The 19,008-nt window shown below is 33.1% G+C and overlaps 1 protein-coding gene across 1 annotated transcript in view; it reads left to right on the forward strand.

The window, feature by feature from the left end:
• Window positions 1-19,008, forward strand: part of CCT7 (chaperonin containing TCP1 subunit 7) — a 38,236-nt gene that overhangs the window by 12,737 nt on the left and 6,491 nt on the right. The window contains exons 4-9 of the mRNA XM_075366866.1: window positions 1,309-1,500; window positions 5,555-5,719; window positions 5,848-5,981; window positions 11,660-11,812; window positions 13,704-13,855; window positions 17,019-17,207. Of these exons, the coding sequence (XP_075222981.1) occupies window positions 1,309-1,500; window positions 5,555-5,719; window positions 5,848-5,981; window positions 11,660-11,812; window positions 13,704-13,855; window positions 17,019-17,207 (985 nt within the window). The remainder of the gene's footprint in view (window positions 1-1,308; window positions 1,501-5,554; window positions 5,720-5,847; window positions 5,982-11,659; window positions 11,813-13,703; window positions 13,856-17,018; window positions 17,208-19,008) is intronic.

A 19,008-nucleotide genomic window follows, 5' to 3' on the forward strand; every position in this document is an offset into this window, starting at 1 on the left:
TGAAATTCATTGGCAACTTTGTGAGGAGTATGGAGACGGAGATGGAAGAATGGGTGAAGGTGGAGTGAGGCAGTGTGGTGCATTCAGTTTAAAAATGGCTGCACCAATGTTCATGATGAGGACTACAGTGGTCAGCCTTTCTTTCTTTTTCCTGTTTAGCCTCCGGTAACTACCGTTTAGATAATTCTTCAGAGGATGAATGAGGATGATATGTATGAGCGTAAATGAAGTGCAGTCTTATAACATTCTCAGTTCGACCATTCCTGAGATGTGTGGTTAATTGATACCCAACCACCAAAGAACACCGGTATCCACGATCTAGTATTCAAATCCGTGTAAAAACAACTGGCTTTACTAGGACTTGAACGCTGGAACTCTCGACTTCCAAATCAGCTGATTTGGGAAGACACGTTAACCACTAGACCAACCCGGTGGGTTTTATAGTGGTCAGCGTAGCCTTGTGACTAATGAACTGATAATGAAAATCAATGATATAATTCATGAAAATACCTACATTATGATTACAGAACTCTTTTTTCATTTCCCCCAAATTTCACGAAGTTTACTGCATGAAGTTGTATCAGGCAAGCTTGGTTATCACAAGTTTTGTGCAAGATGGGTGCCAAAAATTTAAGGTGGCAGATTTCTACAGAGAAGGAATTGGAAAGCTTGTGCATCATTATAATGATTGCCTCAGTTTAAATGGCGACAATGTAGAAAAATAGTTTATGATTGTCCCATCCAAATGTATATAATAAAATTTCTTTTTTTTTGTTTGGTTGGTTTTTTTATTTCAAAATGTAAAGCCATTTTAGTTTAATTTCCTTTATTCTTTCTCCTTAATAAATATTAACTACTAATTTACGGATACAGACTTTTATTTTACCTAATTTTTTTAATTTTTTGCCTTTCTTTATTTTCTGCATTTAATGATGCCTAAATTTGTTATAAACCCTTTATAAACAGCTGATAATGAAGGGGATATTATTTAATGGATTTTAGACTGTTGTATCGTTTAAGTTTATTATGGTACAGTTCATTATTATCCATACAGTTTTATAATTATAAAATTATCACCATATAAGCCTACAACTTTATTTTCTTAATTAGCTTTTATGATACTAATTTATGATTTTGGTATGATAGATTTTTTCCTAATTTGATTAAAAAATTATAAGATTCAATTGTAGTTGTTTACTACAACACTAACCTTACTTTTTATTTCTTTTACTTTGTACAGAGCATGTTGTATTAAATTTTTTAATATTTTTTAAATATTAATTTAAGTATTTTATTTTATTTTTTCAGATAGAAAAAACAACTGCAGCTGAGCATCGTTCATTACTAGAAAAATGTGCTGCTACTGCATTAAGTTCTAAATTAATCCATCAACAAAAGAATTTCTTCTCCAAGATGGTTGTTGATGCAGTGCTTCAGTTAGATGATTTATTACCATTAAATATGATTGGAATTAAGAAAGTACAAGGTGGAGCCCTTGAGGTGTGTATTGTGTACTTATATGAAATAAAAGTTAAATTTATTTTATGTGTAAAGTCCAATAATATGTGGAAACATCTAATTCTACTTCCCTGTTAATTATTGTATTGAAAATATGATTATTAATAACTTAATGTAGGATTCTGGGGCAAAACTTTACAACATAATTTCATTTTTGTTACGTTTATGAAATTATTGAATAATTAAAAATGTTTACATAATTCTGTAAGAATTGTACACAAAAATAATATAAAATTTACTTAGATTATGTTGTACAAGTACATAAATAATACTTGAGAGCTTATTTTGTACAATAATTTTTGATGAATTACAACCCTAGTTCTAAGCATAAATTTTTATTCTATCCTCAGTTTATATATTTCAGATAGAAATGAATATATTTTTGTTTAACCGTCTGAATGTGTCAGAAAAGAATTCTCATAATTTTTGGCATACATTTAATGGTTTTTAACTGAAATGTTATATATAATAAAATTTGCTATTGTATATTTTTTGAAGCACTATTTGCTATTCTTTCATGTTCCTCTAAAACAGTGTACTTTATTTCTTCTCTTTCAGAAAAACAAAATTTTTTTGAAATCTTTTAAAGAAAAATTCCTAGCTAACACAATTAGTGCTTCATTAACGGTTTTTTTTTATGTTGAAAAAATGCAGGCTGTCCATAAAGTCTTTCCATGATTACAATAAAAAAACTATTGTAATTACAACTGTGCAGTTTGTGGCAAAAAAAAAGAAAAAAAGTTTTATTACCACATCAGTAAAATTCAACATGTGTGCCTTTTGTCACTCGTAAATGTCCAACCGATAATCAATTTCAGGCAATGTATTGGTCAACATTTTTTTAATACTAGCAATAGCTTCAGTTATCCTATCCTTAACATAACCCCAGAGGAAAAGTCTTTGGGAGTTATTTATGGTGATCATGGTGGCCAGGAAGTGGGACCGTCGCGCTCAATCCATCTGCTATGAAATGATTCATTCAGAAAATCTCGAACCAGTAATCCCCAATATGGTAGAAAACCATCAAAGTCATTTAGTTGAGGTATAACAAAGTGTTGCAGCATATCCAGGTAAACGTTAGCTGTTATTGATTGCTCAATGAAAAAGAAGGGACCAGTGATTCTGTTTTGATCAAACTGCACCACACATTCATTTTAGGGGAATCTCTAATGTTTTACCTGGTAAAGTATGGATTTTGTGAGTCCATATTCTCACATTATGCCTGTTTACTTTCCCTGAAGTGTGCAAAGTACCCTCATCTGCAAAACACAAACTGCAGGTACTCATTGTCATTATCAATCCATTGCAAAATCTTGGTCACAAAGGCAGCACAATGAGGGCCGTCATCTGGTTGTAGATGACTTGTATAAAATTGTGTGCACTGTTGACCGGGGAATCCCTAATTCACGAGATGCACGTCTGGTAGATTTGGAAGGGCTTTGTAGAAATGCTTGCTGCACAACCTCAACCTTCTCTGCACTAATGGATGGCTGCCCTGTTCATGGAAGATCAACTGCACTTCCACTCTCCTTAAATTTTGCATACCACACAACAATACTCTTATTACCAGGTGCTGGTCATCCATATTATTTCTAAAATTTTGCTGCACAGTAATTTGTGATTTCAACTTGTGATACAACATACATTGCACTTTCTCCTGGATTGACACCATTTTATAAGAAATTGATCACATTGCCCTCCTCTACCTGCAACAAACCTATATTAAAAAAAAATTTTAATTTTTTCTTTCTTTTCCAACAAACCACACAGCTGTAACTGTAATAGTTTTTTTCTAATAAATTTTTGTAATCATGGAAAAACTTTCTGTATTTTAAATACAGTAATTAAAGCACTACTGTAGTGCTAGTAGAATCCAGTTTGTAATCATGATCATTATTGATTGACTGTAAAATGTTTTAAATCATGAAAAGTGTTGATTTTATATACTATATATTTCTGTTCTGTTTTGAAATGACATTGAGTGAACATATGTAACAAATTTCTAGTCTACTCTTTTATATGTATAGATATTGTTGTTTAGAAGTGTGGTATGGTGTACAGTATAAAATTGTTTGATGAATTCCAGCTTCTCAGTTAAGAGGTGTTTTAAGCTTTGGTTATATACCTTGATTGATATTCCTCTTCAAAATGCATTTTTTTATGCTAAAGTTTATAAACTGTCATTTCCTTCCTTACCTGAATGAAAAGGTTGCAATCCTTATGCTAGTCATATTTAAATAATGTTTTGTACAGAAGTTTCTTTTCATTTATACATCCATCTAGCTCTTTGTTGACAGACCGTATTCTTAATTTCATTGCCACTATGTATGGTTTGATGGTTTGTTGTTATTCATAGCAAAAAAAAATTAACTTCTTTTTATGAAATGTTTTTTGACTTTAAATAAAAGACTTGAGATGATTCAGTTTGTTAAATAGGCATCTCCACAAATTTTCATTTACCTTAGAGCAGCGCACAATATAAAAAATTGGAGAAAAAATAATCAAGTTTATAATGAAAATAATAGTTTCTAAAATATTTATTTTAGAATTTAACAAATTTGATTAAGCAATTATGTAGTTAATTTTTCCCAAAAAAGTTAAAAAGTTTTTGCATTATATTATTGACCATACGTAAAAATGAAACCTGAATTCTTTGTAAAAAAAACTTCATTTCTAAATTTTAAAGTCTCTTATGAATCATGTTTTAAGAAAATACATTTCATTTTGATAAAACTTGTATTATTGAAAAAGTCCTGATTTTTTGTTAATTTTAAAATTTATTACCAATTTATTACCTTTTATTTAAAAGACGCTTACCAAATATTCATGTGATTTCTCTATCTGAACTTGAGATATATATTTTTATATAAAAATAATAAAATGGCGGACAGGGGAAGAACGAAGGAGAAATTGCCATTTTTCCTAAGGATATTTTTTGTTTTGTTTTACAAGTAGAATCCAAAAAAGTATAGCCTGCCCACCATTTTTGAAACAGTGTAACCATTTTTGTATGTGTGTGTATATATATATATATATATATATATATATATATATATTTATAGTTTCCAAATGGCTTCAACAGCACATGGCACTTACTAACCGAATGTTAGCTGTAAGAAGGCTGTTGTTGTCGAATGGTTTCAACGACTTGCGATTCATAACCTTGTGGTTAACATAAAAAGTTTTTGTGTTAGCTCTGAGAAGAGCTGTTGGGTCTGGAAGCTGGTCTCCAGCGAAGTCGGGGAGTTGTGGCACGTTCAGTGAAGTCAGGCCGGACTTCCCCTCATTGGCAGTTGGGTCCCCATTACAGCATGGCAGTGGTGCTCTCCAGAGCCCCACAGTGTCGGGTCTGCGTCGGTTGTTCTTTATCGGCGTGGCCGAGGCTGTTCTCCGCAACCAATCCCACGATAGGCCAGCTCCTGTTGCTGAGTCCACCAGCCAGGGGAATTGAAGCCCAGTGAGCTGGAGCAGAAAGGTAGCGTCTGCATCCAGCAGCTCCCTCAGCGGACCATCCAGGCCGCCCTGCTGCTCCAGCAGGGATGTTGGCAACCACCGGGAAGTTTCACACTGAGGCGGCCAGGAAACTTCTTCGATCTTCTTCTTCTTCTTCTCCAGGTGGTGGTCGACAATGAATTGAATTGAATATTCACTCTCGTACATGCTGTTTTATTGGAACTTGAGAGTGGTGGAGCTGCAGCGCCGCTATGGTGAGAGAACTGCATGGCATTAGTGATACTTGTATCAGTGCATCCATATACTGTGCGCCAGATCACATCTGAGTTGCTATACTGTTTTCATCTGCCGATATTAAATTAGGCATATATGTGGTTAACAATATATATTGAATAGATTTCTATTGTATGGTAAATTTTTAATTTTTTTCCTCATTTTCAGTGTTGTTAAAAATTATATTCATATTCAGCATAAAAGGACTGCAACTTTCTGCAGTAAATGATATTTATAAATTTTGAATAGAACCTTCAACTGATACAGATTAGAATCTAGAATCACATTCAGTCCATTGTTTTTGTTTCAGGAATCATTGTTAGTTGCAGGTGTTGCATTTAAAAAAACATTTTCATATGCAGGATTTGAGATGCAACCAAAAACCTACACCAATCCTAAAATTGCTCTTTTGAATATTGAACTAGAATTAAAAGCAGAAAGAGATAATGCAGAAATTAGAGTAGATAGTGTTAAGGTAAGCACATTAAAATTATTAACTTCTTTTTATTTTTTTTAATATAACGATACGTAATTATAATCTTTGTTTTTGTGTTAGTTTATTTTTATTCTGTGTATTTATATTTTTTTCTTTTTTTACTATAGGAATACCAAAAAGTAGTTGATACTGAATGGCAAATCTTGTATGATAAATTAGACAAAATTGTTGCCAGTGGTGCCCAAGTTGTTCTTTCTAAACTTCCCATTGGAGATGTAGCTACTCAGTATTTTGCTGATCGGTAATTTAATTTTTATTATTTAGATGATAATTATTTTGTTCAAGGAAATACACATATTCGTTGTTAAGTACCAATAAAACATTTTATTATGGGGGGCTTAATTTTGATAAAAATGACTACTCTATTTTAGAAACATTCTAGGTAACCAATCATTCAGTTAATTAACATAACATAACAATCATATACACAGCTGTTAAAATAGTCCAAATAGCAGGCCAACTACACTTAACATTCAGTTAAACCATCAGCTTGTTTTTAATTTTAAAAACTAATGATCAACCAATTTAAAAAACTGGCTGATCATCAGTTTAAAAAAAAAAAAAATTAAACTATCAGTGTAAAAAAAACCAACTTAGGCTACTAGTTGAAGCAAAAATGTATTTGGAGAATTATAGAAGAGTGAAAATATATTTTTGGCTATTTTTCATTTTATATTTTACTATTTCAGTGGGAAGTCCGTTTACACTATAATAAATTCAGCTTAATTGGGCTCTACTGCAGCCAATTCTCACTGCTGCTGGAAATGATGGGGTGTATAAACCATGGTGGAGGATCATCCTGTGTGTTCATTTGTGGTAGGATGATAGTTTAATATGAAACGAAGGTGTAGACAAGTGTATTCACTGTTGAAGAGCATTTGTTAGCTTGTGTATGCATCCATGAACATCCACATACTGGTAAAACATTGGAGAACATTATGATTGACTTATTTGTGTTTTGGGAAATCATCACCATCACGGCAAATATTACTGAAATGGGAGATGGCTTTTGCAATGGGAAGTGTTCTTGATGTGCCACACAGAGAGAGGCTGAGCACAAAAGTTGAGATGTATGCTTCTGTGGAGGCATTGATTCAACGATTGTGTGATGAAATTAACGCACAAATGTTCTGCAGGGTTAGGTATTCCAAGATCGACAATCAAAACTATATGCAGAAGGACTAGAAAATGTTTTAGTCCAGCCACAGTGTATGATTTGAGTGACATTGACCTTGAGTGTCAAGTTTATGCATGTTAGTTATTGCTTGAACGCTTTCTGAGTGCAAACGTTATAATGAACATAATGTTCTCAGTTGTCTGAGAACATGTCCAATTTATTGAAGCTCTAACCAAAAATGTTTTTTTCTGGGCAAAAGACAATTCTCACTTTTTTTTAGGAAATCAAACACCATTTGCCTCATGTTTTATGATTGGGCTGGGATGACAGCTGAACTTCTCTTTGGACCTTATTTTTACAATGGTGCAGTTAATCAACACAGTTATCTGATAATGATTGGCAAGTGGTTGCTTTCAGAATTAATAGCAGAAGGGGCACTGACATCATTACATTTCAGCAAGATGCTGGTCCAGCCCATTTTGCTTCTAATGCTCACAGATGTCTCAATGAAATTTTTCCGAAATGCTGTATCAGATGTGGGTCAGAAGAGTCCCCTCCATTGCCTTGGGCAGCAAGAAGCCCTGACCTTACCACACTGACAATGCACTCTGGAGTTTTGTAAAAGAAGAGATTCAAAAATTATGCATATATCAACAATGAGCAGCTCCAAGACGCTATTTGGTCAGCATTTGAAATGATCACCCCTGATATGCTGTTGTGTATGAACAACTGGACCATGGGTGTATGAACAAATGGGCCAACAACTGGGTGGAACCCACATAGACATTTTAGATCCATAGAAGGTAAGCTTTCCTAATAATTTCATAAGTAGCATAAAGGAGCTTCTTGTCTACCCCCATAAATGTAGGATGAAATATACTATGAAGAAAATCAGAAATAAATTTTCGTAAAGCCATAATTTATCAGAAGATAAACGAATTTAGTACTATAGAGAATAGAAATACTATTTATTGGTGTTATAACTATGCACCAGATCTTTAATTTTATGATTAACCACCAAATAGCGATGAGTGATGAGTGAGCAACTCTGGTGTTCATACTCCTACATAAAAAAAAGCTGCTTGCAGCACTGTGAAAATTATAGAACTTTTTCTCTGATTTCACATGCGATTAAAGTTTTGTTATGTATACCCCATAAAGTCTATGATACTACCTGGACAGAGAAATTCGTGCAGAACATCCTGGATTCATCAAAGAAAAGAATAAGCGTGTGCAAATTCTAAATATTAGTCAGCTGATAGAGAAAAAGCAAGAGAGTTTACTACTCTTGTAATATGCTTTCTAGATAACACAAACATCTTTGATTCAGTCAGGTGGAAAGACCTGCAGCAAGTATTGAAGGAGATGGGCATTCCTGATCATCTTGTTACCCTCATTCAGAACTTATATTAAGAAAAGCGCGGTGGTTAGACTGAAAAATAACAACAGAGCCCTTTTACCTTTCAGAAGGAGTATGACAGGGATGTATTCTATCTCCAAACTTATTCAACATTTACAGGGAATATATAATGTAGAAGAGCCTGAAACCTGGCATGGCAGTAATCAAATAGGACGCTGGCATACAACCTACTTAAGGTTTGCTGTTGATGCAACCCTGTTTGCAGGCTCTGAAGATGAAATGAAGGAGATCCTCAACCAAAGGTGGTAAAACACCCATTCATGGTGCATTGCAGAAAATCTACAATCACTGGATCGATCTTATACAGAGCCATCACCTTGTCAAGCCAGGAGTGCTGTACACAGTCAAGTTGAAAGTCTCCTTGTAATCTATATATACTGTATACAGATTATTTTGACTTCTCTTAGGTATCAGTGAGTACCCCTTCCACCAACAAATGCTTCTTGCAACAGCCATTTTGCTCCTCCACTATAATTTGATGCCTTTCAAGATATTCACTGATTTTGGCATATGATGGACATTAGTAGGTTATATATCATAGGGAGACAGGTGATATGACAGTATTTATCAGGGTTCTCTGCCAGTGGAGCCATCTTATATTGAGGTGTGTTACTCCCTTGATGAAAAATTTTGACATTTGATCTACATCCTTAAGAATTTCCAAGTTAAACTCAAAGTCACTGGTATATTTCAGTAAAGTACCAATAATTTACCCTCCAACCTCAGGTTCTCTCCAATTATGAGTTGTCACAATTACACAGTACACATCAGCATAAATCGTAGCATAATTCACCATTGCTGTGTCCTGTCAACCTTCCATTTATCAACGTTCTTTCCAATCTGTTCTGCCTGATGTGAAGGTGTTGAGCACATCGAAGTCCGAAATTCCAGTATTTCTTTTTTACTCTGCATTGCATGATCCTGAGCTTTCAGCTGATTGGTTGTTTTGAGCTATTTATAAAATGCATACTGATGGGTTCTGAAAAGATGATTTTGTTCGTACTGCAATTTACTTGATTTACACCATCGTATCCAATTCAATAATATCACCAGTTGTTGCTTAAGGTGATCGAGGATCTCAGTAGCTGAATTGTTTCCAGAGTTATTATGTGTCGTATTATGGGCCCTATCATGGATCGGACCCTCCTGCTGGGTTTGGTTGACCTCAGAAATGTGGAGATAGCAAATTTCTCTCCTCAGCCTGTCAGTCCTATGTGGCTGAAACTCCCAACCTCGAGGTTTTGGAATACTCCACCCGGGAGTCACATCAACCTGCTAGCCCATTCATCACTTATCACTCCAAGGACACCAATATACACCAAATCTTGAAGGTCTTGAATTGTGCTCACTTGCTCTACTCTAGTGGATAGCAGTCGATTCATATCCTCTATGATATTCTTTATCTCTGTTCACTCCAGCTACAGTATTAAAAGGCCTTTTTGCTGGATCCATTCCACCATATCTAAGCTTCAAATGCGCTATAGATCAGCAACTGGGTTGATGGTTGTGACTACTTCCTCTGCAATACTCTCATCCAAAGATGGACTGGAAATCAACCAGAGTTCCCATGCCACTTTCATCCTAATTGCTGCTGCCATGTATGTATGTATTCTGTGAAATAAAGAGATCTGCACTGATCCAGTGTGTTCTGGATAGTTTTAACTCTTAAGTTCAGGAAAGCAGTTCAATACTATATGGGATCTTATCTCATAATAATAATTACATCATAATTAGGTAATTTTATAAGTAACAACAGTAAAGTAGGCATTCTTTTCTTTGTCAATTTAAATTGCTTTCTACTACAGACTATGGGAACAGGCAGTTGAATATCAGATACAATATCGCCCACAGTAGACGGCCCAAGTTACTGCTCATCATACATCTGAGGTGGAGTGCAACTGCTCCCAGTTGCAGAGTCTACAGTATTTGAGCACCAGTTGCAGATTCTTCAACTGGTAGACCCAAGACCATCTTTCTTGTAATAGGAACAAGAACTCACATAGTGCATGGGCTGCTACTCTGGTTTGGCTCAGGAAACCATGGGGTCACCAGACTCCAGAGAATTACCCATGAGGCTTTATTATTATTAATACAGCACTTATGATCCCAGACTACTCATGTATTTTAAATGAGGAGGATGAGGTAGTCTGTAGTGGGAAGGGAGGAAGGAAGGCCTTCATGCTCATTGAAAGATTATTTTTATTTAAGCCAGAAGCAAACAAAGCTTTAGTGATTATTATAATGGAATAAAGTTCTGTAATTGCAAAAAGTTGGTTGAAAGATTTAAGTAAAAATTTACTAGTTAAATCCACAATTATGGTTAGCATTACTTTATATTTTTACTGGATAGCTCTGTCAGAATTCCAATTAAAGCAAGTTTGGTACTGTTAATGAAACATGATTGTTTTATATATTTTTTTAAAACAATAGTTATGTTTTTTTAATAAAATGTATTGAACAAATTTAAAATAGTGACACTTTTCCAGTTTTAAAGGGTTGTTCAGTTTTAAGACTTGTTATCTATGTTAAGATTTAAAAGCTATCATTTGAGTTGAATATAGTTGAAAGGGTTTAGTGCATACTGAAAACATTATGTTTACAAAGATAATACAAAAAAACACTTAAGACGCTGTAAAAACGTTTAAACAAACTAACTAAATGATGAGAACAGTATATTCTTATCAAAATTGAAACCAATAAGTAAGTTTGTAAATTTTTTAATTTTAAAATTAATCAGTAACACTTTTTAATAATTTTGTTTTAAATATTGATGATACTAAATCAAGTACAATAAACAAAGGAAAAAATTTATGGAGACATATGAGGAAATATTCCACTTGCAAAAGAGCCTTAAAAACATCAAGAACCAGATGTATTTACAGTGATATCTTCAAAATATAATAGTATATCAAAGAACAGTGTAAAATAGTAATTTAAATTATTTTATAATAATTATAATAGCATCTACATTTGAGTGGGTGTTAATTTAAAAATAAAAATAAAAATAGTTGAATAGCTTTCAGTATCCTTATTTCATAACAGTGAAGCACCAGGCTTTGAACTGTAGATTGTTATGTTCCCTGTATTTTCTTACTTCTTTAGTAACATTACTTACAATCAAGTTATGTTAAGTTATTTAATAACTCTATACAGTCTTGCTTATCAAGTAATTAAATAAAAAAATTATTTATCAGTTGTATTTGCTTAGTTTTATATTAAATTTAAGTGAAAATGATGTTTTGTTGTGATAGTGTTGTCATGCAATCGTAACAGGTTTTTTTTTCATTTTTAAGGTAAATCTAAATGTAAAAGTCATGATTATGTACATTAGTATAATTTTATATGGATTATTAATATTATGTAATAATTTTTTTTTTATTAGTGATATGTTCTGTGCTGGTCGTGTACCTGAAGAAGATTTAAAGAGGACAATGAAAGCTTGTGGTGGAGCTGTAATGACTACAGCATATGATTTAAATGACAGTGTACTTGGAAGTTGTGAATATTTTGAAGAACGTCAAATTGGTAGTGAAAGGTATGTATTTTTATTTATTTAAAGAAGTAGTTATATATTATGATTCCCGTAGAATTTACTCTGAGGAAATTAGTGTTCATGTATTAGGGTAACACAACAATTAAGCCTTCTGTTTTACCCAGTTAAAAGCTTACTAACTAGAAACATGGGCACTTACAGGAAGACGAGAAAACAATCTAACCAATGGAAATAAGGTTCCCAGAGGTTTATTATCTCTAAATGTCATAACAGCAACTTAAATAATGGATTTCTTATCTATTTTATGGTTAAGTTATTCACTTGCTCATCATCATCATCATTATTATTAAGCCCTCTACCTATACATTATTCTCATATAAATAATATGCAAAAAGATCTCTCATGTTTATATAATTTACAATAATTTCATCTTCAAAATACTGTTTGAATTAGTGCTATGGTCTGTTATATCATATTCTATTAATAATTTTAAAATGTACAGCAATTACAAATAAATAACATGAAATATTGAAGGATATATGTTCAAGCCATCATCTGTACTATTTATTTATACGTGCATTAATATTCAGTAACTGCTTTTTAGTCTTCCCTTTTTATTTTATGATAGCATCCAACCATAATGTTTCTGGCTGAATATTTTGGACTGATCAGATTTCTAACAAGCACATAAAATGGTTTTATCTTGTTATTAATAGTACTTTCATATCCTAAGATTCATCACCAGAATGAATTAATAGCTCTCTTAATATTAATTTTATCAAATTATGTTTTATACATAAAATGTTGGGGCTTTTATTGTAAATAAAATGACATCTCAGTTGTTTTACTTGGTTGATAAACAGTTGAGAAATTGGTAAAATTTTTAAAGTGGATTGCAAAAAGTATGCAGTGTGGTAATTTTGTGCCTATTTTCACACAAAATCTGTATCATTATTTACTTCTTTTTAAGTGTTTTCTAAGGTATATAATGAATTTTAAAATGTCTTTCATTTAATTATAAAATCTCTTTTCTTCAGTAAATTGGTGATGTGTCATACATGAATGTATAGATGTGTAAATATATTGACTGATTTATTAGATATATTTTCACACAAAATTTGATAGCATAAGGTTCAATATTTTCCTTCATCACTAATGTAACAAGGGTTTTAAACAACAATATACGAACAGCAGTAGCCCACGACTGACTCAACCAATCCAGTTGAAACAAGTTTGCACTGCAGCCAAGGTGCATGCAACCTGCTCGCTGTTATACATCAGGGATGTTTTTAGATTACCTATTTGTCTATAGAAAAATCAGTTCACTTACTTTTGGGACAAACCTTGTAGGTACATATAAAAAGATAAACCCAAGAAACATTGATTGAATAACACAGATTTTAATAAAAATTGGTTTTGGTTTAGATAACAATGTTTATTTAATATTATTTTTCAGTTATAATCTAACACTGTTTTTAACAATTCTAAAATCAACTTTATTTTTATTTTTGTGTTAAATTACAAGAATTGAAATACCTCCTTATATCCAAGTAAGTTCACAATGTGAGTTGATTATCTTTATCCCTTCTTTCCGTATGCTTGATGATTCCTTCTTCCCATATTAAGAATTATAGGAATTGAATCGGCTACTACATTGGCTCCATATGTGTCTCTTGGAAGGTAGTATGTGAGTGAAGTGAGTAGTAGCACATGAGTGGAGCGCTTATGTCTGGTGAATTGGCAAGGCTGTCTTTGGAATTATCCAGGGTTGTTAAAGCTTAGCTGAGCTTAGCTTAACTGGCTGTTATATCTGTTGGGTAAAACTATTGCAAAAAAAATGAATCATGAATTATGTTTAATTAATGAAATAGATTAAATCTGTGTTAACTGTTGAAGAAATTATCAAAAATTAATTTTTTTTGTTTCTTTTTAGGTTTAATTTATTTAAAGGTTGTACCAATGCTAAAACATGCACTTTGATATTACGTGGTGGAGCAGAGCAGTTTCTTGAAGAAACTGAACGTTCATTACATGATGCTATCATGATTGTTCGTAGGACAATCAAGAATGATGCAGTAGTTGCAGGTATTTACCTTAATTGAAATTAGGTAAAAATGGTTTTTACTTTTACCTTTTTTTTTAAATCTTAAGTAAATATTGTCAGGTAGTTGGATAAAAAGTTCTGATTCTTATCTACTACATCAGTTCATTTGTTATCATTAACCCTTCATGAGCAGAAACTCATATATGAGTCTCTGAATGTGACCAGCTATTTATCTCCATGTAGTTACATATAAATTCCAAGAGATGGCATGAGATGTTCTTTTAATAATTTGGGAAGGAAATTCCTGATATTACTTGACTGCGAACCATTTTACTTCAATTATCAGATGACTTCAATGACCATGTGTATGTAGCAAGATGCATGCAGTTTTTTGTGTTTTTCACTCATTTTTAAGTAATTTGTTTCCAAACTGCTCCTTCCAAAACTTAATTTTTGGCTTGCTTCATTTGAATTCAAACAAAATTTTCAAGACAAAAATTCAGAAGGAAATGAATAAAAATGTATATATTGTTATTATAATAAAACCATATTATACACTTCCCTGCCTAGGTGTACTACTTATTCAAAATTGCTGTTTTTATATTACCATCAACATTACTACTGTTACTTTTATTATTCAGTGTCTTGTAAAACATAACCAGAATCATCACCTATAGTTTACAAATTCTAGTGCGCATTCAGTGAGACTTGTGCCGTTTTCACATAAACTTTTTCTCATGAGATAATTAAACAGCAGTGTTCTTTAACCAGATTGGTGGCAGAAATCATTAATAACACAATGAATATGTTGTTTTTATCTATGAATACATGTTTTTAGTTACTTTAAATAGTTTTTGCATAAACTTTTTTTTTTGTAAATGTCTTCCACCTACAGCCATAAAATGAAGCAAAGGGTTAATCAGTCTCTGCGTAGTGAGGGAATTCTGTACTTGCAGCATACTGATATCATAAGCATTTTTACACCAGTCCATTGACTGGTGTAATAGGTAGCAATTAAAAAATAACAGCAGCTTGTAGTAAACTAATTCAGCACTTTCCTAACTTAAGATGATCCAGATCATTGAATGTGGTGTTGGCCGTGGTGTTTTACTTTGTTACACACTTCATTTTTCCAGGTGTTATTTCCTGAGATATTTCAAATACTATATCAGATATTACAAAGTATTATTAAAACTTTTTGACAAAAGATTTAGTGTTAGCAGCATGAATTTTAAGTGATGTAACCTTTATTAATTCTGTATTATCACAGGATATATACAAAATTTACCTATTTGGTAAACTGATTCCATATTATTTATTGTAGAAGTGTAACAATACCAAGAAACAGTATTATTTTTATGTCCCTAAATATATTTTTTTAAATTACAGCTCAGTAAAACATATCCAGCCAATTCCCTTAAGCAAAAATATTCTTTTGGTCATGCCAACTTGGCCCCACCATCTCTATGGCTCCCATTCTGGAACCCATTATCCTCATCAGGTTTGGTGGTTTGCCCTTAATAAAACTCAAGCTTGTGAGTATTGCATTACAGAAACTGGCTATTAACAGTGCTTCTGCCCCCACACTAAAAAAAAAGCAAATACGGTACTGACAGAGCCAACTTGTCATATCTAAAATTATGATTTCTCTATTTTTTCCCTTAGGAGCTGGATAATTTTATTCCTTACGATGAAGTGGTTTTAGATAGCATTCAAAGTTTCAGTAGAAGTTAAATTGTGTAAGAAATTATTAATTGAAAACAGGAAAAAATATTATTGATGAAATAAAACCAAACAAGCCATACTGTTTTTGGGAAAGTCTCTACATAATTGATTGATTCTATACACCATGTCAGAATCAGTCATTGATACCATGAGAAAATAAAGACTTGACATATTATGGACACTTATTACGAATGGCGTAGACCAGACTTATGAAACAAATCTTGAATAAAATCAAGAATTGCAAAGTGAAGAACAGTTAGAATTAGTTAGGAGATTGAAGAAGATCTAGAAGAACTCAGCATCATGGAAGAAATGATTCTGGGAGTAGAAGACAGTTCTTCCTACAAAATAGAACTGTACAACATAATTACGCAGAAGAAATTAGAGCAGTCTCTACGGATGAAAAGCTATGAAAAAATATTGGGAGCAAAAGAAGAAGCTGTTTGCTCATTCTCAAACTCCTTTTTCAAGGATTTTGAAATAATGAACTGATTAACATGCTCCTCTGTGGGCATAACAATACTAATAATAATAAAGGAAAATTTATTATCTCTTTGAATTCAGCTAAACATCCTATTTTATTATATAAAATGCCCAGTAGTAGCAATACTCAATTTTATTTCTCAGGTTTCATTTCATTTGTTTGCCCAGATTTTTAATTAAATAATTTTTTTAAATTCAAAGGTTCTAAGAACCAACAATATCACTTTAAAACACTATTTTCTTCCTCATTATACCTGTATCATTAATCATCATTGGTTTTCATCATTTTACCTGCTTGTTATAGCCATTTACTTAACATCCCTATTGTGCTGTAAGGTTGAGTTTAGGCATAAACCCACACACCCATACTATGACTAGAATACACATACTGCAGCTACAGTTCCAGTATCAACAGGCTTCTTGGAAACTTGACAATAATTTAATTGTAATGTTGCTGAAAATCTTCCAGAAGCAAAGAAAAAAGTACCTTCAACAACAGTGTTTTGTAATAAATATGTTGCTTTATCAATAAATAAAGAAATTACTACAATATTCTCATGTTACAGAGATAATTTCATATTCAGTAAAGATAAGTTTGCTGGTAGTATGCAAATATCTAATGTGTAGTAATCACCCTAAATGCACTTTATTCCATGTACTACTGTTTTTGTGCTCAGGCTACAGAATGTATTAATTTTCTTAATTTATTTTAAAATTAGTGTATAAAAAATTTGATTGTGAATGATAATTTATATTATTATTTATTTTCATGTTTATTTATTTATACATATTTATTTTCACTTTGTCTTTTTTTTAGCCAATAATATAGTTAACTTTTTATGACATCAAAATTAATTCTATATAGTGTTGGTGAAAAGTCTTCTAAGAGTCTGTTGCTGTAAAGATAGAGTAAAAGAGAAATAAAGACTATTTTAATTCTTATAAATTCATAGTATGTAGCTGCATGAGCTAGATCTTATCCTTCTATTTTTTCAGGTGGAGGAGCCATTGAGATGGCTCTCAGTAAAGCATTAAGGGATTACTCAAGAACAATTGCTGGTCGTGAACAACTCTTAATTAGTGCTGTTGCCAAAGCTCTTGAAATCATTCCGCGTCAGCTTTGTGATAATGCTGGATTTGATGCTACAAATATACTGAATAAGTTACGTCAAAAACATGCTCAAGGTAAGTAAAGTTTATCATTTCAATAAGTAAATTTTTATTCTGATCGAAACATAAAAATATTGTCGTGTGTTCACAGCTTAATCAAGATATTGAGAGACTGACAATTTAAAATATTTATATAATTACAGTTTATTGGTTTAAAATGTCCATAATTATAACCAGACAAATTAATAATAATTATAATAGTAAGTGAACAAAAATATTAATATAGTAATTACAACCACAATAATAATCAGGATAATAATACTAATAATGGTAGTAAACTATAATAATATTACATGTCAATAATAACATTTCAAACAATTAATACATAATATAGTACATGACATAATACATAACATAATCAACAAAGGTAACTATAAAAATATTACACATCAAATAGCAATAAATGTCAATAGTAAATAATACAGATTACACACAAGACAGAGTTCAAAATAAATAATCATTCAAAATTTATTCCAGGTAGATAATTAGAAAACTAGAATTCAGATCCATTAAAAAAAGAAACTACTAGTTTTAACCCTTTTTAAACACTAGTCTTATATTAACAAACAATCGTATAAAGTTCACTTGCAAATACCGTTGTTGTCTTCCCTAACAGTTTATGATTGAAATTTCTTTCACTTATACACTTTTATTTTTTTTCAATCTTGTTAAACATCCCCGGCCTCCGCCGTTAGGCTATGGACAGGAATGTCGGAGTGTCGTGGCAGTCGACTGCCCCCTGTCTTGCCTTTTCTGTGGCATCCCATCGGGGTCCTCTCAGTTTCATCAAGATGCAGTAGCCCTCCCTTCTGGACAACCACTACATCCCTCCACTGAGAGGCTACCCTTCCCGTCCCTACACTTGGTTGCCGGCTACGCCTTGCGCGAAGCTGGCAAACCGCCGCGTCCCCCCTCTCACACCTGAGGGTCCCAAATGCATCATCGGGGCATCCCAACTGACCTTCATTCTTGCATATCAAGGAGCCAAAGCGTCCTCTGCATCCAGGCTGCCTTCCTGATCCTGCACGGCGACCACGATTCGCCCTCTGTTTTCTTCACACCCATCCACAGGACACAACACAAGTAATAAAACACACTCACTCACACCACCACTTAACCGCCATCAGGAAAACGCAGTTAAGCCTAGTAACACACCCATACAGAATACATAATGAATAAAAGTCTACTCTTACCATCCATCTCATTCTTCGGCTTCGTCACCGCTGGTCGTGGCCTTCCTACTCACGGTCGCAGTGATCGTGTTTGCCATCCTGCCAGCAATAGAAACACAAAAACATAAACAAAAGAAATGAAATACACACTACAATAAAATAAAATTCGGTAAACACAGTAACTTCCTGCTGCTGCGGCAGCTCTCGTCGCAGTCAGCCACCACTATCACGTTGGCTGCGATTGCACTCCTCAACCAGCAGCATAACACAAAACAACTCTATAAAATGAAATAAGATAAGATAAAATAAAACACAATCAGGACAATAGCGAAGAACCCTCCCTTCAGTTGCAGCCCATCACGTTGGTGTCTGAACTCATACCTCCTTCCACAATCCGTGGGCACGTTTCCTGTGAGTGCCCTCGTAGCCGTTAGCAAGAACGGAAACACAATCAATAAAATAAAATAATACCACAATCATACAATACAAGGAAAATACATAATAAATGAAACCCACACTTCATGTTGTCTCTTCGGCGGTCTCACTCCTAGCTGTGGCCCTCCTGCACACAGTCGAAGCGATCGTGCTTGTCATCTCGAGTCGGACGTAGAGTACCAACCACAGTGACAATGGAGACAATGAAT

Source organism: Lycorma delicatula, chromosome 5 (assembly GCF_047948215.1).
Source record: "Lycorma delicatula isolate Av1 chromosome 5, ASM4794821v1, whole genome shotgun sequence".
NCBI classification, from domain to species: domain Eukaryota; kingdom Metazoa; phylum Arthropoda; class Insecta; order Hemiptera; family Fulgoridae; genus Lycorma; species Lycorma delicatula.